Source organism: Rattus norvegicus, chromosome 20 (genome assembly GCF_036323735.1).
Source record: "Rattus norvegicus strain BN/NHsdMcwi chromosome 20, GRCr8, whole genome shotgun sequence".
Taxonomy (NCBI): domain Eukaryota; kingdom Metazoa; phylum Chordata; class Mammalia; order Rodentia; family Muridae; genus Rattus; species Rattus norvegicus.
Window position 1 is genome coordinate 27,933,088 of NC_086038.1, and position 23,851 is coordinate 27,956,938.

The 23,851-nt window shown below is 45.6% G+C and overlaps 1 protein-coding gene across 1 annotated transcript; it reads right to left on the reverse strand.

Moving 5' to 3' along the window:
* Positions 1-18: 18 nt before the first annotated feature.
* On the reverse strand, positions 19-20,596 carry Oit3 (oncoprotein induced transcript 3). The gene is given in 9 exon segments (NM_001001507.1): positions 19-735; positions 2,101-2,200; positions 4,518-4,933; positions 6,466-6,626; positions 7,885-8,007; positions 11,030-11,152; positions 16,513-16,620; positions 17,330-17,704; positions 20,431-20,596. Coding segments are annotated over 9 exon segments (1,641 nt in total). The 5' UTR covers positions 20,492-20,596; the 3' UTR covers positions 19-561.
* Between the last annotated feature and the right edge of the window lie 3,255 nt (positions 20,597-23,851).

Sequence of the window (23,851 nt, forward strand, 5' to 3'; positions counted from 1 at the left end):
TAGGTGAAAACATTTCACTCAAGGCAATATGAAAGCACTCAGAATTACTATGAGACGTTAACCTATTGTGTTTTCTCTTACACATTATTTTTATTGATAAACTTTCAACTCTCCTTTAAATAGTCTATATTGGGGTTGGAGTTAGGTCACAATTATTAGATGCTTAGGAAGCCATGGGTTATATTTTAGTAATTAATTATTTTAGGTTTTTGACTTGGAATGCCATCCCAACTCTCATGTTAGAGGTCCTGTTACATCATAAACGAGGTATTTCATTGTAAGAAAGGAACGGAGGAAGTGAAGGCGATGCCCTCCCATGAGGACAGATACAATTCTTTGAATCCAGAAGCTGAGGCCCACCTAGGCCACATGGGCCAGCAGTGCTGCGATTTGGACCAACACAGGCACAAAGCCAGCCAGTCCTGTCGTGGAGCGGGCTTGTCTAAACTCACAGTACAGGATTTAAAGAAGCCATCGTGGAATCTCAGGAGGTTCTCTGATGCTCCCCAAGGACACAGGAAGTCGTTCTTGAGAGGTCAGCTGGAAGCCAGGGAGCAGGAACTACTCCTCCCAGTCGATGCTGATGGGGCCGCCTGTCAGTGTCTGGCTCTGCAGCCCAGCAGAGTCCTCGTCTTCACCAGCCTCTCGACGCACTCGCCGGTGGCACCCCTGGGCACAGCGGGAGCGTTCATCCAGCACCCCACACACAAGGACCCGGCAGTGTAGAAAGACCTCCTGAGGGGGAAAGGACAGTAAAACAGCAGCGTCCACTGTCACTGTAGGCGACAGCAGAGAGCCACCCACAGTACCAACCAGAGGCGACAGGGACCATTTTGTATTTATGGACAGGAAGCTGAGACTTAGGATAAGAAAATTGCTCAGTCCACACATTAGTGGCTGGAAAGGTCCCTTAGAGCATTGTGGGAGAGAACGCGCTCTGTGCAGCTTTCCTTGGGCTGGGTTTCAGCACTGCCAACAGCAGCAAAAGCTCAATCTTGTCGCCCACGGCCTCTTGGGATAGCCTCTTGCCATCCCGACCCATGTGCACACACGCTGTTAGGACACTTCTTCACACCTGCTTTTCTCATGTTCACAATCCTAAAAACTGCTTACTGTTCCATTAAATTGACATAGTGTGGCCCCCTTGGTTGTATTTATTTGAGGCCTCCCTCTGCCTTCTTATGAGCATGGTATAAAACATATCCAGCAAACTGTTCTGTTTCTGTGAGACCGACAGACATGTAGTTAGACAAAGATCATGTGCCGAGTTAATGATTATGCACACTGGCGGTAACATGTGTGTGTGTGTGTATGTGTGTGTATGTATATATGTGTGTATGTATGTGTATGTATGTGTATGTATATATGTGTGTGTATGTGTATGTGTGTATGTATATGTGTGTATGTATATATATATGTGTGTATGTATATATATGTGTGTATGTGTGTATGTATATATATATGTGTGTGTGTATATGTGTGTATGTGTGTATGTATGTATATATATGTGTGTGTATATATATATGTGTGTGTGTATATGTGTGTATGTGTGTATGTATGTATATATATGTGTGTGTATATATATATGTGTGTGTGTATGTGTGTATGTATATATATGTGTGTGTGTGTGTGTACAAATATGTATATAAATTTTACCATTATTGTTCACTTCCTATGGCTTTGAAAGCCTTGTAATTTGTAGTTTCCCATACATTCCATATAGAACATTCCATGCTACAAAGTTGTGTCCTATGATTAGCATTCTGGGTTCTACCCTCTCCCCATTCCTGTGCTGTCTGTCCACAAGATTCCTGTCTAAATTCTGAACTGACAGCAACACTGGCTTTTCACGCTAGTCTGCCCACAAAGATCCCAAATTGTGGTCCTGTGATATTCTCTGTGCACGGCCACTTTATGTGGGGGTGGCATGGGGCAGGCAATTGTAATGTGTGTGAACCCCGACTTTCTCAATGCTAGTTTAACTATATTCTCCCAGAGGTCGTTCAGAAGCTAACCACAGACTCTTAAAATGTCAATGGACCAGGACAATGAGAAGGAAGGCTCAGGCATGGGGTTGTGAGACAAAGGTGTCCCACTTACCTTGTGGTCTTTGCCCACAAACTTGAAGACGGGGACTTGGAAGTGCTTTGCTAGGTGGTCCCTGGATGAGTATTGCTTTACCGAGTCATCGGAAACACAGCTAAAAGTAGGAGAGACAGCAAGTCAGACCTGATCGCTTCCATAGAGGCAGCAGACACCAGCAGCCAAGGCATTTGGCCCAAGGAGAGGTAAAGTGGGTGGGGTGTACTAGGCTGCACGCCAGCCTTGTGAGAAGAAAGAATAAATGGCTTCCTCTCCTGGAAAAGGCATCTTCAGATCTCCTCAGGGCTAAGTATGATGTCTGCCTGACCCTCCATTCATGGAGCCTCAGAGAGTACAGCACCCCCTGCTCAGGTAAGGGCTCTACGTAATTAGAAGCACTGAGATGTGCTCTTCAGAGAGACCGTTGGCTAGTAACGTTGTCTTTCCATCTGTGACATTTTGTAGGAATCTAGGTTAGTCTAGCTGTCGGTCTGAGAAGGCTCTCCCTTGATTTACACCTATTTCCTGGACGCAATCCCCCGAGGGTGGACAGAGGTGACGGGGCCATCTGCACACATACGTTTAAACTTCTTAGGTGACAAGTAGCCTCAAACGATTCCATCCCTCTCTTCCCACAAGTAACAGCAAGTCGCTATTTTACAGTCTGTGTCTTTTTTTTTTTTTTTTTTTAGTTCTTTTTTTCGGACCTGGGGACTGAACCCAGGGCCTTGTGCTTCCTAGGTAAGCGCTCTACCACTGAGCTAAATCTCCAGCCCCAGTCTGTGTCTTAATCTTGGTTCAGTTTGGCACATTGCTATGAGGTGCCTGCCATGGTAAACTGGGGAAAGGACTCATTAGCTGACACGCCAAGGCCATGGCTTTGGATATCAATGCACGTTTTCTCCTAAGAAGCTAAGGTGTGATTTGACCCATTCTCACTTATTTTATATCTTCGTACATGTACATACATGTGTGCACACACAGAGGCATACACACACACACACACACTCTACACACACACACATACACACACACATATTTTATATGTATTAAGGGTCAAGGGAGAAACAGCAGAGCTGGCTTGAACAGTCTGAACCGAAGGTTACAGTCCTTTACCCAGAGTCTATATGACAAGTACACGAGCAGACTTCCCAGCATAAGACAGCAGCTGACTCAGCAAATGTAAGAAATGGCTTCTAAGCTGACCTCATCGCATTAAGGGTCAGAAACCTCTGTTCGGGGCACTGAGGTCAGGGTGAGAAGGGAGCTGTGGGAGAAGAAAAGCAAGATGCTGAAGTGAACTGGAAACCTAGGAACTGGGCAACAAGAGGAGGGAAGGACCAAAGCCCAAGGAATGTTTGCACACTACATCCCTCCCCATCTAGGAGGCTGCAGTTCCTCACTGCCCGAGCTACTTCCCAGCTGTCATTTAGGCTAAGGAAGAAGGAGATCTTGGCATGAACTAGGGAAGCAGCTGGGTTCACTGACACCATCACACATCTAGGGCCTTTCAGCGACACCACAAAAATCTCCATCTTTCCCTCTAGAATCCACCAAGATGTCCTCCCTTTCCAGTCCTTCCCAATTCACTTCTCATTTCTATGCATGTCTGTATGATGTCTGTGCACATGTGAACATGTGGGTTCATGCATGCATGTCTGAAGGTCAAGGGTCAATATCTTCCTCCATTGCTGTCCAGCTTATTTTTTTGAGGCAGGATCTCTCACTGACCCTGGAGCTCATGGATTGGGGAGACTGTTTAACCGAGTGAGTGGGCTCCTGGATGCTAGGAATCTGAAGTCTTCTCTATAGGGCAGGCATTTCACATACTGAGCCGTATTCCCAGCCCCCCACCATCAAACTTCTTGAAAGTGGAGTCTGCACAAGCTGTTTCCGTGTCTTCCCACAGCCTTCCTTTGCCTTGACTCCTAGCACATAGCTCCTCCCTCTGAGCAGGCTAGTGGATCCTACTCTTAGGGACATGTGAACAATTTGCTATTCTCTGTCTATAGTTCTGATCATGTTCTTGAGACTGGCAGACATTTCTAGTGGCCCATCAAACGTCTTAGATATTCCACTGGTGTTTCACGTGAAAAACTATTTATTGGCTTCTGACCAAATTCAATGGTATCTCAAATTTGTGTGTATGTGTGTGTATATATATATATATGTATATGTGTGTGCGTATGTATATATGTATGTATATATGTGTGTATGTATGTATATGTATATATAGTAGTATATTATATATGTATATATTGTAGTATATTATATAATATGCAATATATTATAATATATTATATATGCATATATACATATACACATATATACATATATATACACATATATATCAGCACACACACACCATCACCATCACCATCACCATCACCACCACCCCCACGACCCCCACCACACCAAAGCAGCGCTGTGCTCACCCGTCCCGGATCAGGTAGTACTTGAGGATTTCGTCCACCTTCGCAGTGGGCGTGGCAAAGCAGCTCTCTACCAGGCTCTCCAGGCCGCTCACATGAACCAGGGGCTCGATGCCAAAGTAGAGTGAGTCTCGAAGCTTGAGCGTGGGCAGAGTCTCCCGGTACGGTTCCTCGAACTCGTGGTCCTTGAAGATCTCCAGTGTGAAGGGGAAGATGCCGTGGTTCCGGCTCCTGATTTCCAGTGGGGCGTTGCGCAGGTTGGGCACGTACCCTTCTGAGATGGTGTACAGGCGTGGGAACTCGCAGGTCACCGGGATCAGCAGTTTGCTGGTCCGAATGATGATGTCCCCGCTGCTCCCAGGGGTCTGCTTAGGCAGACCGGTCACGAGGTTGCTAGCCACGATTTTGTCATTCACCACCTGTGCCGGTAGAGGGTGAAGGGAGATTGTGAGGTTTGTTTCTAGTTATTACCCCTGTCCTCCCCTTGACATCCTCCAAACACCCAGTCCGTCAAATGTTACAGATTTAGTTCCTTAAACCAGAGGGGCTTTAGCTCTGAGTGTGTGCGTTTTGAGAGGGGGCTGTTTATGTTGCCCGGACTGGCCTGAACTGGCCTCAAGCAAATCTGCCTGAGCCCTTCCTCTTTGTTGGTTAGTAGGACATGCAGACTGCTAAGCCAGCCGACCCGCTACTTCTTGGTCAACCCAGGCGTCCTTCTGGTGCATTAGTCAGGAGAGCTGATCTAGGGAGATCATCAGTGATCCCCAAGCTCACAAGAGGACAGTGCCACATGTTCTCTGGCAAGAATCCTAGATCCTGTTGCACCGAAGCTAGCCCTGGATTCATCCCGAACCTGCACCCATACCAATATGGAGGGATTTCAGCTCTTTACCCCAGAAGTGTTTCTATTCAACCAACAGGAAGTAGTACCAGGCAATTATGGGGCTATTCTCTCAGGCTCTCCATAGAAACAATCCACACGGCTCGCCTGAATGGGGAACCCCTATTCCTCCATAGCTACCTTGTATCGTACCCAAAGTAATCAACCCCTGCGATTCATTTATCAGGACTCATAAACAAATGATCACTAAGACCTCTGCCCTGACCTCTATCCTGTATCTGTGTATATCCATCTTGTATGTTGTGAGGTCAGAACTTCATTCAATTTTGGGGGACTCAAACCTGCTCCCTCCCAAGCACCCAAGCCAGGCCTTGGAAACAATCTCTACCCCGTGTCCTTTCCAGCTTCATTTTCTGCTGAGGCTTCCTTGCAGTGCACGTTGCTCTGCCCGTTCACCTTAGCACCGACCTGAAGAGTCCCCTGAGGTGGGGCTCCTGTGTTCCCCATCACCAAGGCCCTTTGCCTCTTTCCTTGTGTGTATCACACACAGTTCTACCCATGTCCAAGCCACAGCCCTTTCAGGGACTCCTAGAGTCCGTGTATGTCATGTGTCAGTCATCCCAGCCCTTGTTTACATTTTATATCCTGTCATCTCAGGACCGCTGTGTGCTTCCTAACAGACAGACACTCATTCCATATTCCCTTCGGATTTTCAGCGTGGGGGGGGGGGTGAGCATGATTGGAAAAGAAAAATATTAACCTTTTACCTCAGCCCGGATCAATGTCTGGACTCATTCACCTGTCATAAATGAACCGCTGGTCCCCTATCCCATATCATCTTAGCCTCCAAATAGCTGACTACAGGGTGCATCCGGCCTCTTGCTACTGTTGGGATTGATGTGGGAAAATACCTTGCATACGGATGTCTCAGGGCTGTGCACGAACAGGGATGGCAGAATTAGTCATTCCATACCTCACCGTTCCAGGACCATGGCTCGGGGCAGCAGATGTCTTGAGCTCAGTTCTTTTGTGTGGACCTATCTCACCCTCTGTCAGCTACCTCCCCAAGTAGCTTTGGTCACTACCTAAGCATCCTCTAGGGGAACCTACGTCAACCACGGTGCCGCAGGTCTTGAGGGAGAAGATGATGTTGACGTGTGTGCCATTGGACACTCCTCGACAGGAGGTGTTGGTCAGGAAGAGCTCCAGGCCTCCAACCAGCTCCCGGGGGACACTCACTTCAATGGCGCTGGACTTGCACAACACAGGGACTGTGTGAAAAGGGATTCTGTTAGAACAGGAAACCTGGCTGGGGGAAGGCTAAGGAGGCTTCTATGGGAATGCTTTCTCCTCCGTGCAACCTGCATTCTTAGTTCTTTCCTCCAGGAAAGTGCTCGAAGCAAGTCGATGAATGTGATCAAGATCCCTAACGCCGGAGGTCGTGGTCAGTGAGGCTCCTCAGATCACACATTCTTTTGAACAGGAAATAGTGTGGTTAAGCTTCCGCTCAACAAATGCCTGTCCAAAGTGTGGCTGGCGTGACTCCATGGGACGAGACCTCGTAAAGATGAACTTTAGTGTCTACACAATTTACAGGCAGCCAGGGAAAGACACCGCTGACATAGCCTGGGAAAGACACTGCTGACACAGGATTAAATGTGAACAACAGAGCTACTTTGTTCTGACCATTAGTTACTGCTCCATTAAACAGGCAATAAACAGTGTTCATGCACTTTGGAAACCTTCCAAATTGTCCTTGAGCTACTCAGTAAACTGTAAAGTCAGACTATAAATCCCACTTTAACTCAATATTAAAAAGAGGTCGCTTTTCTGCGGCGTTCCTGCACTCATGTTCTCTCACCCTGTAAACATCCCGGAAGATCCTAGGTACTGCCAGAGTCCCGTCCATGAACACACATCTCGGCATCGAGACGGACAAAATCAGACATTGGTGCTCGGTCAGTGTTTGCTGGGTGATAGGGACACCAAGAACTGGGGGACAGTTCTCAGAACACTGTTGATGGGGAAGAATTCAGCAGTCATCACTGTTGGAGCTTGGCTCGGCCCCTGAAACTCTGCGGAATAAGGACTGGCTCAATAGTTCTAAACCGAGGAGCAGTTGCACTGTTGGTTATAGAAATCAGAGACCAACTCAGAGGCGGTCAGTGAAGCAAAGTTATCTTTTCTTGACAAGAGAGAGAGAGAGAGCGCTCTTCCCATTCCTGTCTGAGACAAACTCTCTCTGGTAGCTCAGGATGGCTTTGCTCTCTCAGGCAGGGTTCTGGCCTCCACCACCCAAGTGCTGGGACTACAGAGTGAGCTGTCACACCCTGGAGGGGGAAGGGTGGGCTTGGGGGAGGGGATGGGGGAGGGGTTCTCTGTTGAACCATTCCTGACTGGTGACTCAGGAGACACTTGGTGCTCAGACAGTCTTCAGAAAGATAAGACTCTTCCAGTCTGGGAGGAGGGAAGGTGAAGGTGGGAGGGAGGAGAGTGTGTGAACCAGAAGGGAGTGAAACCTGGCCCTACCTTGGCAAGTGTGGTTATCTTCGGACAGCACCAAACCCCGAGGACATTCGCACTGATAACCCTTCTCAGACCCAAGGCAGGAGTGGCTGCAGCCGCCATTGTTACTGTGGCATCCTTCGATGTCTGCAGAGGGAACCCACAAAGATGAGAGTCATCCTTCTGCAGAAATCCCAGCATTAATCACTAGAGATCATTCTTAACTCATGATGCAATCCCCTGTGGTCTGATGTGGTAAGTGGTAATGAGGCAAATCCACAAAAATGTTCATTAAATGTTATGACTGTCAAAAGTAACCCTCCATCCTCAGCCACACTTACTGAGGCTCTCCCGGCATTTTGTAGAGTGTCTTTCTAGTTTTCTCATGGCTTTTATGATTATGGTGAGGTCATAAATATGTACGAGACTGAAAAACCATTTCTTAACTGTTGTAATATATGAACACATAGATTGGAATTTTAGAGGCCTATTGGTGGATGAAAAGAGAGTGAGTAAAAGTTCTTCTGGGCCAGCTGGGTTAGAGTGGCTGCAGTCGGAGCACTGGCGCCTCTCCTAGACCCTCTAGGAATAAGAGCACCAGATATAAAGGTCTTCAGCAGGCTGGGGGCTGCGGAAATACCTGTCACAGTGTTTGCCTGCCGTTCCCAAGGCCCAAGTTCCACCCCTGCCCCAGCAGGTCAGTGACCATAATCTTTTTTTTTTTTCCAACTCACCCATCCCCTTTTATTTTCTTTTCTTTTTTTTATTAACTTGAGTATTTATTATATAAATTTCGAGTGTTATTCCCTTTCCCGGTTTCCGGGCAAACATCCCCCTCCCCCCAACCCCAGAACTTTGGAAGCAAAGGCAGGCGGATCTCTGTGAATTCTAGGCCAGCCTGGTCTATATACTGACTATATATGTACTCCAGGCTGACCAAGGGCACATAGTGAGACTCAAAAAGAAGCGTTAGAATCAGCATTAATGGTTTAACGCTGAGATCATACCCGAGGCCACACCTGACTCAGCACACACTTGGCTCCCTGCCACCCTCAAAATGACCTTTCCTACGTCAGTTTATCTCTCTAAGTTGCAGTTTCAATATTTGTAAGATGAAGAGGTAGCCCTAACCTCTAACCACACTGGGTATTTTCAGGTCTAAAAATGCAAAACAAAAAATAGGCCCCCTCCAAAAAATCCAAATTGTCTTAAAGGATTTAAGCCCCTCAGGATGGTGGAAAGAAGCGTTCAGGGTAGAAACATCTAGCAATAGACAGGGGGGGGGGTCACTTATATTTTTCCTCTTTTCCCTTTTTTCCTATTTATATAATAAAGCATTAAAATTTACTTAAAATGTAAAAGTATAATTAATTTTTAAAGAGCTATAACCATTTAATAGTCTCACTAAAGAAACAAATACACTTAGCCTTTCAATAAAAGTTAAATGTTATAAATAGAAACAGTATTCCTAAAATACTGCTCATATAGACACATAAAATCTTTATCATTTCTAAGTATTTTTTAGTTATGGTTATTAGGTTTTGAGATTATATGAATATTAACTATAATGGTCTCAATAATGTGTTCATGAATCATTACAAATGTTCTTCATGAAATATTTTATTAATATTCAAATATGCTAAAATTATTATGTAAAACTATTAAGATTTAGGGAGGATTCCAGACATTCTTTATTCAATAAAATTCAAAATAATTTAGCCTCATTATAAGGACAACAATTTAATACTCCATTTAATGATTTCTGAATTAATAATGTAAACTTTGTAGGGTGCTCCTCATAAATTTTTCTCTTTGGGATGGTATCTTATTATTTTGAATGTGACAAGAATAAGATGAGCTCTTATATATAGATTATAGCTCTATTAATAAACAAGTTCAATGCTACTGAAGGATGAATCATGTAGCCTTTGTGACAGGCTCTGCCGGGAGTGTTAGGGCAACTCAGACTTGTGAAAGCAGGTGTGAGGTCACTTTAGCTGTGGTGAGGACATGACCAGAGTCCCACAGAACAGTAGCAGATTACTGTCATTACCCATAAAAATGTAAAATGTTATATCAATTAAAAAGCAATAGAGTAACAACAGATACTTTTATTTCAATTCCTTGCAAATACATCAGTAAGGTTTTGGTAATTAAGCCATGCACACAGCAACTCTGTTATTAAAGGTAGGTAATAGGGTTAGGGAGCAGCTCAGTAACCAGTGAAGAGCCCTTGCTACTTTCCCAGAAGACCTGGGTTTAATTCTCCCAGCACCCACATGGTGGCTTACAACCATCAGCCACTCCAGTTTCCTAGCCCCTGTGGACACCAGGCACTCAAAGTTTTAAGTAGATCATTTTACCTCCAAAAATACACTAATCTCCCCAAAGCAAAGGAAAAATAATTCAATGTAAAAGGAGTTTCTCCAATTCTCCGTTTTCTTTGTTTGCTTGGTTGGTTTGGTTTTTGACAGATGTTTTCTTTGTGCTCGTTGCCCTAAAACTCCCATCCTGAGCCAGGATGGCCTCGAACTCAGAGAGATCTGTCTGCCTCTGCCTCTGGAATGCTAGGATTAAAGGCATGGGCTACCACCACCTCCTTTCCAAGTGTTTTCTCGAGTTTCTAAGCCAATGAGAATCACCGGTGCAATTTGTCCAAATTGTAAATTCTGAGGTCCCATCCCAGCCCGTCGAAGCAGACTTCCCCGCCTATAAGTGGGGGTTGGGTGGGAGCCCAGTCTCAGGCCTAGGAGGGTTGAGAACCTGGGCTGTTGCCTGTCACTGTCAGCTTCTGGCCAGCAGTAGCTGGCACCTAGACATTACTTAGCAACATAGAACCTCAGCCTGAGCCCAGACCCACCACCAGTCAGAATCTGCACCTTAACAAGATCCTATGGGATTTGTGGGTACATTTAAGTTTGAGGAAGTGGGTATTATCCCACTTCAGTTTCCCCACGATGCTCCACTTCTCGCAACACCCCCGCACCCTTCAATCTTGAATTCTGTTCACAGCTTGAGCACCCTCAGTGCCCCTGAAGCCCTGTAGTCATTTTCTTAGGCTGACAAACTTACTTTCCTCTACCGCCAAGCCAGCTTCCCAAATGTCAAAGAACAAGCTCGTGGCCCACTTTGGAGGCTGGGTTCGGATCCCCTCCTCACCCACTCTCACCTTCGCAAGTCTTTCCGTCGCTCCTGAGCACGCGGCCGACCCCGCATGCGCAGCGGTGTGAGTTTTTGAGGTTCACACATATCTCACTGCAGCCACCATTGTTGTGCTCACACTCATTTTCGTCTGTAGAAGGGAAACCCACATCATTGTCACACCGTTGAGCAACCTTACTCTGCCCTCAGCCCCAGAACAGAATCCCCTCCCCTGCGTCTTCTCAGACGCTATCGGGTAGCCCCACGCCCCATCATACAAGAGCCGGTATAGTCCAGTCTACCGGCCTGGTCTCCCTTAACCAAGCTGTTAGCTCATCTATCTTCTGTTCATTTGTCCTCTGTCAAGCAGAAGGTGCCCGAGGACTTGTGAGCTCCTATCCTTTAGGGTAGAGCTACGGGACTGGCAAGATGGCCCGGCAGAGAAAGGCGCTTTCGGCCAAACTTCACAGCCTGAGTTTGGGTGGAACGCATAGGGCGAAAGGTGAGAACGGACATCTGGAAGTTCTATGACCTCTACATGCATGGCATGGCACGTGGGCACACATGCACAATAAGTACATAAATGTAATAAGGTAAGGCCACGGGGGATGAGGTTCCTTTTGTGTGCTGGGCACACTTCTTTGTTTTAAGGAATTCCACTTTCTCCAGTAAGTTCATGAAAAACTGTTCTGTGCAAGGTAATAGACTGTGTTTAGCTTTACAGCATAGAAAGAACTTACAGTGAAGAAAGACTATCTAGTAAAACACTGTGTGAGACAGTCTTTGGTTATTGCATGATAAACTATCCTGAAAACCAACTTTAAAGATTGAAATAGTCTCATCCCAGCACTCAGGAGGCAGAGGCAAGCGGGTCTCTGTGAGCTGGAGGCCAGTTTGTCTATACTGGGAGCTTCAGAACAGCCAAGGGCTATACAGTGTGACCCCGTTTTTTAAATTCATGTTCTCACATTATATTTAAGAAATGGTTTCTAGTTTTTAAAACATCTGTGTGGATTCTTGTTGTAAAAAAAAAATTAAATGGACAATAAACACGGATCTCTCTCCTTCTACAGAGAAAAGGGAACCTGAGAGTAAATGTGTCTTTTTTCTCAGGAAGGAACCCGGATTCAGGATGTGAGCCAAGGGCAGGAGCTTAAACGATCATTGGGCATCAGATAAGCCGTGGGGAACTCCCCTTACACCCAGAGCCCCGTGGAGTTGGCAAGATGGCTCGGCAGATAAAGGGGCCTCCTCTCTTACAGTCTGGGTAAGTTCTAAGCAAACTCTAGCTCATGTATTGGATGTTCGTTCCCCAGTGTGATGTTACAAGGTGGTGGGCCTTTAAGAGGCGGGGCCTATTGGAATAGTGAGGGGCATTGCCATTGAAGGGAACTGTGGGATCCCCTTTCACACTGCCTTTCTTTCTTTGCTTGTGTTCTTGGTTGACCATCTTCTGCCAGGTCTTCTCTGGAGCTGAGCCAGTGTTGGCAACATGCCTGTGAGCCTCCTTGAACTAGACTTCCTTTTCTTCATAAGTGTCTGACTTATGTCTTTGTAAGTGTCTAACTTCATAAGTGTCTACTGAGCATCAGCTCTTTCACTAGACTAAGAGAGAGACCACTGCATATGTCAATAAATTTCAGAGTAGAACTCTGCCACAGTAGCAAAGAGGAGGCTCCCTGCAGGAGGCCTGAAGGGAGAGGGGTGCACTTCCCTTGCCAACAGTGGAACCCCTGGTCAATGCGCTGCAACGGCGGAAGCATACACTTCCCGCTCAGGATGTCAACCTTGAGTTGAGAAACTGATGTGCAACCTGACCTGAGCTACAGATACCCTTGGAGACCTGCTCTGGAGTTGAGCATCCTTGGAGGAGGTGAGAAGTGGGGAGAACCACAGAAAACCCTTAATGGTAGATGAGGGCATAAAACGTTGCAACAGCTTATGGTGGAAGTGGATAGGCAAGATCTAGAGGCTTTGAACTGGAGATAAAAGAATAACCCAGAGAGCCATACAAGCATTTTTTTAAAGAGAAAACAAAACAAACAAACAAAAAACCGAAAGAGGGGAAATGAACTAAATAAGGGAAAGCCAATGTTTAGAGCTTGCAGTAGAAATACAAAACAAAGCAAACAACAGTAGATGAGAGTCTCGTGTAGCCCAGGCTATCCTAGAATGCACTCTGCAGAAGAGGCTGGTCTTGTACTCTTGGTCTTCCTTTTCCACTTTCCAAGTGCTGGGGTCCCAGCTATCTGCCACCATGCCTGGGTCCTGAACTTCACTTCACTACCCGCACCAGAGAGGGCAGGAGGCTAGCAGCTACCTTGCAGAGGTGAGACCATACCCATGCTGACTTCTTCCTGGCCTCCATGGTAAGCCTCCATTTTTGCTTTTGCTTTTCTGTGAGGGAGAAATTAACTTGTACTTATTTAAGCTCTGTTGCTTGGGGTTGTTAGTTACAGCTAGTGGAGATATCTTGATCACTAGCAATTCCCGCTGTATGCTAACGCCCTAGAGAAAATGTCCGGCATGGAGTGGGGTATCATGTAGGCTAACTTTAAGCACTGATACAATAATTCTGTATGGTACAATGTTACACATACACACGGCAATAATAAAAGGTAGAGACAGGGCAGGAAGGAAGCAGGCTCCCATTCAAGCAGCAGCCACTGAGGATGACAAAGTGTGGTGGAATCCAGTGAGAACATTTAGCTCAAACACCAAATTCTATTTTCACCCATTTTTTTTTTCAAAAGAAAACAAATTTTAACTACAGTTCCGTCTGGGTACATGTGTAGCTACTTTGTTATTTTCTTCTCCCTCCTCTTTGCCGAAAAAAGCTAATTTAAAACAAACAATTAAGGGCTGGAGAGTTGGCTCAGCGGTTAGGAGCACCGACTGCTCTTCCAGAGGTCCTGAGTTCAAATCCCAGCAACCACATGGTGGCTTACAACCATCTTTGATGGGATCAGATGTCTTCTTCTGGTGTGTCAGACAGCAACAGTGTACTCATCTACATTAAATCAATCAATCAATCAATCAATAAAATCTTTAAAAAAATAATAATTAAAATTGTCGGGCTGGTGCTGGCCCCCTAATGATCTTGAGGCCCACTTGGCAGAGAGAACCAACTCCAGCAAGTTGTCCTTGACCTAGCACATACACAGTAAATAAATGTAACGAAAAGTTTAAACTTGTTTCATTTCCATGGAAACTAAATATAAACTAAACTTGACATGTGCTCCTAGACACAGAAGTCTCCCTACAGTCATCGCTCTGATGCTTGTGGGAACTTGGGGCTTCTGATAGGCAAAGATACTTAAGGAACAATGTCAAGGAGAGATAGGTATGATGGCATGCCACCTTTGATGCAGAAAAGAAAAGGTCAATGAATAAACATATATTTCCACTTTAATATCTGCCTGAAGAAGCTATGCATGAGACAACAATACACGCCTTTGGAACCGACTGTGAAATAACCTTATAGTGTATCTCAATTTCGAAGTCAGATTTTCTGTTTTTGTTTTTTGTTTTGTTTTGTTTTGTTTCTCTTTTGAGTCAGAGTCTTGCTTATGCAGCTCAGGATGGTTTCGAACTCACCACTCTGCTGCCTCAGACTCCTGAGTGCTGGAGCTACAGAATGCACCACTCCTTAATGGAGGCCAGTTTCCACCAGAAACACTTCATCTGTGTTCACAGTTAGTAAAAATGGACAGTTTTACTAACTTGTAAAATTTTAGTCATTTGAGTTTTCCCAAGCATTTTTGGTTGTCAATGACTGGATCAAAAGTCAGTTTTCATCGGCAACCAACAGATTGGGAAAAGATCTTTACCAATCCTACAACAGATAGAGGCCTTATATCCAAAATATACAAAGAACTCATGAAGTTAGACCGCAGGGAGACAAATAACCCTATTAAAAAATGGGGTTCAGAACTAAACAAAGAATTCACAGCTGAGGAATGCCAAATGGCTGAGAAACACCTAAAGAAATGTTCAACATCTTTAGTCATAAGGGAAATGCAAATCAAAACAACCCTGAGATTTCACCTCACACCAGTGAGAATGGCTAAGATCAAAAACTCAGGTGACAACAAATGCTGGCGAGGATGTGGAGAAAGAGGAACACTCCTCCATTGTTGGTGGGCTTGCAGACTGGTAAAACCATTCTGGAAATCAGTCTGGAGGTTCCTCAGAAAATTGGACATTGAACTATCTGAGGATCCAGCTATACCTCTCTTGGGCATATACCCACAAGATGCCCCAACATATAAAAAAGACACGTGCTCCACTATGTTCATAGCAGCCTTATTTATAATAGCCAGAAGCTGGAAAGAACCCAGATGCCCTTCAACAGAGGAATGGATACAGAAAATGTGGTACATCTACACAATGGAATATTACTCAGCTATCAAAAACAATGACTTTATGAAATTCGTAGGCAAATGGTTGGAACTGGAAAATATCATCCTGAGTGAGGTAACCCAATCACAGAAAAACATACATGGTATGCACTCATTGATAAGTGGCTATTAGCCCAAATGCTTGAATTACCCTAGATGCCTAGAACACATGAAACTCAAGACAGATGATCAAAATGTGAATGCTTCACTCCTTCTTTAAAAGGGGGAACAAGAATACCCTTGGCAGGGAATAGAGAGGCAAAGATTAAAACAGAGACAGAAGGAACACCCATTCAGAGCCTGCCCCACATGTGGCCCATACATATACAGCCACCCAATTAGACAAGATGGATGAAGCAAAGAAGTGCAGACCGACAGGAGCCGGATGTAGATCTCTCCTGAGAGACACAGCCAGAATACAGCAAATACAGAGGTGAATGCCAGCAGCAAACCACTGAACTGAGAACAGGACCCCCGTTGAAGGAATCAGAGAAAGAACTGGAAGAGCTTGAAGGGGCTTGAGACCCCATATGAACAACAATGCCAACCAACAAGAGCTTCCAGGGACTAAGCCACTACCCAAAGACTATACATGGACTGACCCTGGACTCTGACCTCATAGGTAGCAATGAGTATCCTAGTAAGATCACCAGTGGAAGGAGAAACCCTTGGTCCTCTAAGACTGAACCCCCAGTGAACATTATTGTTGGGGGGAGGGCGGCAATGGGGGGAGGGTGGGGAGGGAGACACCCATAAAGAAGGGGAGGGGGAGGGATTAGGGGGATGTTTGCCCGGAAACCGGGAAAGGGAATAACATTCGAAATGTAAATAAGAAATACTCAAGTTAATAAAATAAAATAAAATAAAAAGTCAGTTTTCATATTAAAATTTAGTAAATTTAAGAGCCGGATCCTCAAGCACACTGGCCACTTTTCAATGGCTTCATAAGAGAGCAGATGGTGTGGTTGCAAACTGTCCCTGATCACACCATGAGCTTGTCCTGCGGTTTAGTTCTGATCGACAAAGACAAGCTCAATTACAAATGCTCAGAGATACACTGGATGTCTCGTCGATCCTGAGGGGTCATTTCTGCCTTGTGACTAGTTCTTACCGAAGCAAGTCTGCCCATCTGGGCCCAGCGAGGTTCCCGGAGAGCATGCGCACTCAGTGGTGTCCAAGCAGCTGCCATGACAATCCTCATCACAAATGTCATAGAAATCTGTGGAAGGACAACAGTCACTTTCTGTGAGTGTTGAGGCTCAGAGGACCCTGTCTTTTGAGTTGTCTCATGAAGGCAGGCGTGGGCTACAGGTTCCTGCCATTTCTCGTGTCTCACCAATGGAGAGACAACATGGACAGTGTGGTCCTTTCAGATAGCCAATCCCAGCTACAGATCTCAGGCTCATGGTGGCCAGAGGACTTCAGCAAGCTGAACACGTCAGTGCATATGAGTTAGGTGCTCTGGGTTAGGTCATGCTTCACTGTGGACTTTCCAGAATGTGCACAGGAGCTGGGAACACCAGCTTCTGTGGGCCCTGGGCTTGAGCTCTACTGTTAAGGGTGTTTATGAGGTCCCCCAGATTTTGATGGCATTAGTGATGTGATGAAATTCACTTTGAAGGTTTTATTGACACTAAGTTGCTTCTTCCTGTTATATATTGGGTCTAAAAGGTAGTGGAAACAAGCACAAAGCTACCATGTAGATGTCTGGGCATCTGTCTGATGTTCATCCATTGCTCCTCTCTCAATAGGGAGATGACTGAGGGTTCTTCCTTACTCAGGAAGGTGAAAATCCATCACTTTTAACCTTACAGTTTTAATGAATAAACATAAAAGACACAGGCATCACAGTAACTGGGATTCACATTTCCCTTTAACTCCATCCATGGCCTTGCCGGGGAAGGAAGAGAGCACAGGAGGGTACTTACGTCCACAGTAGATGTGGAAGCAGACGCTGGGCTTGGCCAGCCGATACACATAGTAACCTCCAGGGCAGGCCTTGACCTCCACCGTGGTGTTCCACAGACAACAGTTCCCTTTGAAGCTGGCACAGGCCTGGCGTTGCACAATGCCATCCCCTTCTAGGGGGTGGCTGCCATTGAGCCAGACAGGTGCATGGGTCCCGCAGTGATTTTCTGGTATGCAGAAGGTGGGCATGGCGTCCCCCGCCATACCTGTGAAGCGGTACCACTCCCCATCCATATGGTTGTCGCAGAGAGGCTGACTTTGGGACTCATCGAACTGATGGTCAGTGTTCCTCCAGGGCTCATTCAGACTGATATAAGCAGAACAAGGATCTAGGACTGGGGATGAAAGGGACCCAGAGACACCCGGTGATGCTTCAGATCACAGTGCAAACAGCTACATCTACCTCAGTCTGTGTGTGTGTGTGTGTGTGTGTGTGTGTGTGTGTGTGTGTGTGTGTGCGCGCGCGCGCGCGCACGCGTGTGTAAGATATCAAAGGTGTACTTCCTTAGGAACCATTCGTTTTGCTTTCTTTAGACAGGGTCTTTCTCTGGCCTGGGCTCATTGACTAGGCTAGACTGTCTGGCCAGTGAGCCCTAAGAATCCTCCATCCTCCTGTCTCCACCCTCACTGTTGAAATTAGCAGTCTGTGCCATGCCTGGCACTGTAACAGCTTAAACTTGCTGTGCATGGCCAGCACCAGAATGAATGGACAAATGAATGAGTAAATAAATCAATATACCGAGGGGATCACGTGTCTGGGGATCTAGGAATTTTGATACAAGGATGGGAAGAGATGGTGTGGAAAGGCATTTTGCAGTTCAGCTATGTAATCATGGGAGAGGCCCTGTTACATGTAATTAGGCCCTCAGTTTCAGAAATTAAAAAAGAAAAGAAGGCCTTGAATTGCCTTTGCAGAAACGGCTGTCAGGTGTTGCATCAGTATGAAGTTTGACTGGATAAAGAATGTGGAAAGCTCACTCCACAGAAAGGGAAAGGGTCCAAGGCACTCAGCCAGTTGCTTTGAAATACACAGCAACCTGGGAAGAGGACTCGGGAAATAACCTCACGGTCTGGGGCAAGAAGTGGTCAGGACATTGCACTTTCTGAAAATGACATTTGCAGAATTGTAGGTAGCACAAGCAACCTTCTCTTCAAGTTTTGTGAATTCCTTCCAAAGTCTTTAAAATGCTTCTGAGCTATCCCAGCTCAGGGCTACCTAACCATTCAGTGTTCCCTGAAGAGGAGGAGGTGTCCTCAAATCCCCTCTCTTCTCCCAGGGGGCAATCTCGTTTGCCCCTTTGGCTATGGCTCTCCAGTAAGCAGGACTTCCAGAGCAATTTCACAGGTGATTATAACTTCATAGAAATATTCCACTCATCTTCCTGTCTCTAATTTTACAAGAAATAGACACTCAACCTTTAATGGCATTGACAGCAACTCCCATAATGACTATTCCATGATTTCTAAAGTTTTCCTTAAAGTTAAATGTCACTCCTTATACTGTTGAAAAGTTCAGCTGCCTTCCTCTTGTAGAGGACCAGTGTTGTGAAGAAGAGAGGCTGACCCTGTATGGAACGCTCCACAAACACGGTCACTGGATGTTTGCCAACAATAAATTCTTCCCCCTCTTTTAAAATGCCCATTCTGTGTCAAGTCCTCTTCTTACTCTCAATGTGGAGCCAAGAATGTGGCATTGCACACACTGATCCTAATGAGCTCGTACATCCTCAGCGTCAGGGCTTGAAAGAGAACAAGCCTGTGTGCTCCTCTCCAAGTCCCTCTCCCCCTAGAAGGCTCAGTGGCTCGGGAGAACACTTAGGGGCATCTTCGGTCTCCTACAAAGACCAACCATGGGGCCTGAGCAGACATATTTGTGCCCTATCTTGCTATGCTTGAGGCTGTTGTACCAGGAGCCCTGTACACTGCCCAGATCACAGTCTTCACAGAACCTGTGTCTTTGCTGTGTCTAGAAGCTCCCCTTCCCCTGCTGCTTACTGCCCACCTCCTCTTTCCTGTGTCCTAAGCAATGGACCACTGTTAAATATTATTACCTCAAGCCTATGGTCACTCCCATTGTCTTAGTTTTTATCTATAATGTTCCCTTCCCAAGATCCCAAACAGGATATTGCAATACATGTAGCTTCCGTAACTCCTCAGTGTCCAATCTTTTGTTGCTGTTGTTGTTGTTGCTTGGTTTCTGTTTTTCAAGACACGGTTTCTCTGTGTAGCCCTGGCTGTCCTGAAACTCACTCTGTAGACCAGGCTGGCCTCAAATTCACAGAGATCCTCTTGCTTCTGCCTCCTGAGTGTTGCAATTCAAGGCTTATGCCACTATTGCCTGGCTTCAGACTTTGTATGTGTGTGTATATGTATGCATGTGTGCATATATGTATGTGTATATATATGTACACAAATATATGTATGTATTTACTTACACATATATATATACACATACATACACACTTAAAGGTGCCAGAGCACGGCCCAATTCCGGCAGAGAAACCAATCTAGGACAGTCCCACCCTGAGCCACACAGACATGCCCAGGAGGATGGCTGGTTTTTGCTGGCTAGTTTTTTGCCAAGCCTGAGAGAACAGCTGAAGAGTTGGTTGGTCTCATATTTTTAAAGGTCAAATTTAATACTTGCTTTACCCAGGTCTGTACTCTTCGTGGGGATAGAACATTTGGTCCCTTTTATTCACTGAGGAAAAAGCTCTACTCTCCTCTCTAAAAGAAACAAAGTATCATTTCCATTCTTAAAGTTGGAACTCTAAAGTCCTTGTGCTAGACAGAGATGTAATTTCTTTTCACACATACTCCAAGAGCTCATGGGAAGGTTTTAGAGAAAAAAGGTCTTCGGACCTCCCGGACACTAAGGCAGGCAGCTAAAGGAGCATCACCAGAAACCTTCTGGGCATGCATCCGGGTGGGCTTGGTGACTGCTATTTTGCACAACCATAGGGCTGGATTTAAGGCCCTGTCATCCAGTTCTTTACATTTGGTACGCAAAAGCAAACAGCAACAAAAAATTACATTGTAAAATTTTTGACATGAGACTCACCCACGGGTGACTGCAAGGTGACAGTGGTGAAGAGGCAGGCGAGCAGCAGGGACAGAGGCATCTTTCTGATCCAGCTGCCAGAGCGGAGCAGAAGACGCCCGTGACAACAGTTCTGCCTTGCTCTTTTCTCAGGCACTTAGAGAAAAGTATCCCTCTGCAGTCTTAGGAAGAAACTCTATATCAGCACTGGCTGGGATGTTGTGGGACAGCGGAAGAAGGTGAGTGGGACAAAGCATCTGCTGCTCTGGCCTTGACTCCAGATAGAGGCCAGCTCTTTACTGTCGCCAGCAGTGTTTTACTGATACATTTCTTTAGAGGAAACAAAAACCAAAAACCCCCTCACCACCCCTCATCCTCCTATTGTGTAGTTTTTTTCCCCCTAAAGAACCTCCTGAAATGGAGCCTTCCTATCTTATCCAGAAGGGACTCTCACTCAGGGACATCCCCTCACGTCAAAGCTTGTTTTGTGACTTCTAGGAACTGAGTTCCTGATGCTGCAGCCATGCCATTGTGTGGCCTCCTGCAGCCGGAGCAGGGCAAGCCGCTCAGTTGGAACTAGGTACTGGAGAATTTTCTCAATTTAATGGGCCAGGAGCTAATAAGAACACACACACAGGGGTTGGGGATTTGGCTCAGTGGTAGAGCGCTTGCCTAGGAAGTGCAAGGCCCTGGGTTCGGTCCCCAGCCCCGGAAAAAAAAAGAAGAAAAAAAAAAAGAACACACACATACACACACAGACATAGACATACACACATAGACATGCATGCTCTCACACACAGACACACATAGATTCAGACATATATACAAAGACATGTAGATATACATACACAGACACACATGTAGTCAGAGACACACAGACACACAAAAACAGACACAGCGACACACACACAGATACACAGAAACACACACACACAGACACAGAGACATACACACATATGCAGAAGCACACGCATAGACACACAGAAACATACACTCACATACACAGACATATATACAGACACACACACACATACACACATACACACAGAGAGACATACAGAAAGACACAGACACACAGACATAGATATAAACACATAGACATGCACGCTCTCACACACAAACACACATAGACACAGACACACATACAAAGACACATAGACACACATACCCACACAGACACACATGCACACAGAGACACACACAGACACACACAAAGACACAGACACACAGACATAGATATAAACACATAGACATGCACGCTCTCACACACAAACACACATAGACACAGACACACATACAAAGACACATAGACACACATACCCACACAGACACACATGCACACAGAGACACACACAGACACACACACTCACATACACAGACACATATACAAACACATTCACACACACATACACACATACACACAGAGAGACATACAGAAACACACACACAGACATAGACATACACACATAGACATGCATGCTCTCACACACAAACACACATAGACACAGACACACATACAAAGACACATATACTCACACAGACGCACATGTACACAAAGACACACAGACACACAGAAACACACACACACATACACACATGCACTCACACACTCACTCACACACACAGGAGGTAGTGAGGGGTCTGTAAGGGGTCTGTAAGGGGCTGGTATTCTCTTGAAGAAGATTGCAGATGTATCTTATTCTGGTCTCCAGTCTCAAACCTTTTTTTTTTTTCGGAGCTGGGGACCGAACCCAGGACCTTGCGCTCGCTAGGCAAGCGCTCTACCACTGAGCTAAATCCCCAACCCCAGTCTCAAACCTTTACTTGGGCATTACCAACCCCGGCAGTGGTATCTGGTGGTGCCATGCTGGGGTCCTCCTCCATGGAGCAGAGGTGTCAGGGTTTTTATTTAACCAATTCTCACACTAAAATAGCACTAGGGACTTAAAATGCGAAACTACCCATTAATTAACAAGATCCTGGAAAGTTTAAAATTGCCTAGAGTTTTACTTTTGATCAAAGAAGAAAACCATGAGGACCAGCACACTAGACATCACCAGGCCTGGGTGTAGTAACTTCAGATGTGGGGTTCAAAGGTCAATGGTATTCTAGGCTGTGGGCACCCGGCAATTACCCTAAAAATACAAGGCAAAAGGGGCAGATCAGTGGGGTGGGCTAAAAGTGTGTTAAGATCTATTTTAAATAGATCTGAGGGAAATAAATTCTCTTTCCCCGCTCAACTTTAAAAGCCCCAAAGCCTGAACTTATCCCCACATCCCCTCGGTACCTGTGTTTGTTTTCTGAGTAAACATGTCTCTATCAACGGGTAAAAGAAGCCTGCTTGGGGAAGGCAGCCCTTTATGGTCTTAAACACTTTTTCTAAATGACCGTGTCGTTCTTCCAAGGGCTCCATTTCCAGAAACTATTAGTGCTTATTATCGGATTGCTCATTTCTAGATTGTGATGGTGAACGGAAGTGGAACCGGCTGGAGTCTCCAGTAGACAAGGGGTTGCATGGGTCTAACTGCGCTACTTCCTGTCCCTTAGGACCGGGGCAGCTTGACCATTAGCGCTGTGGTCTGATGGCAGTGATGGATGACCGTGGGACTCCACGGCAGGGGAATGCTGCTGTGCTTTTAACAGAAAGAAAACAAGCCTCAAGGTTTCCTGTCCCTGAGAAGACATCCGAGTGCTTCATATGTGTTTGAAAGAAACAGAGGACGTGTGCCCGAGATAAACCCAGGCTTGTTGCCAAGATTGATTGCCTGCCGGAGTCAAGGACTTGCACCAGATAGCCCTTTGGTTCAATAAACAAGAATCCCCGGATGCTAGGATTCTTCCCTCCCCCGCTCTTTGTCAAGTTTTTTTTTTCTGCTTTTAGTTGATCTGTCTTTAAAAATAAAGTTAGAAAATTTAAATATATTCAAGACAGAAGAGTAAAGCCAAACGCCCAGCAGCAAAGCTCACTGACATCTTATTAATTTTATTCTGGTCACAGTCCATGGTGCATTCCTTAGAGGTGGTCTCTCTTATGCACCCAGGAGGCTGTTACTTTTTTTTCTTTTTTCTTTTTTTCGGAGCTGGGGACCGAACCCAGGGCCTTGCGCTTGCTAGGCAGGCGCTCTACCACTGAGCTAAATCCCCAGCCCCCAGGAGGCTGTTATTACAGCTATGGAAAGCAGGAATCATTCTTCAGTATCTGATATCTATGTTTAGCTTTTCCAATAGTTTCAGACATCCATTTGTCTTGCTAGTATGAATCAGTTTTACTCTAGACTGCATTTGGAGATGTCACTTTTCCTCCTTTATACTATTGGCTGAAAATGGCCAGTTATTTAACCGTGAGCGTATGGAATGTTCCGGATTTCAGTTTTGGCTCATAGTTTCTTTGTTAGCACTTGTTTGTATCTCCACTTCTCCTAAAGTGTGTGTTATTAGAATT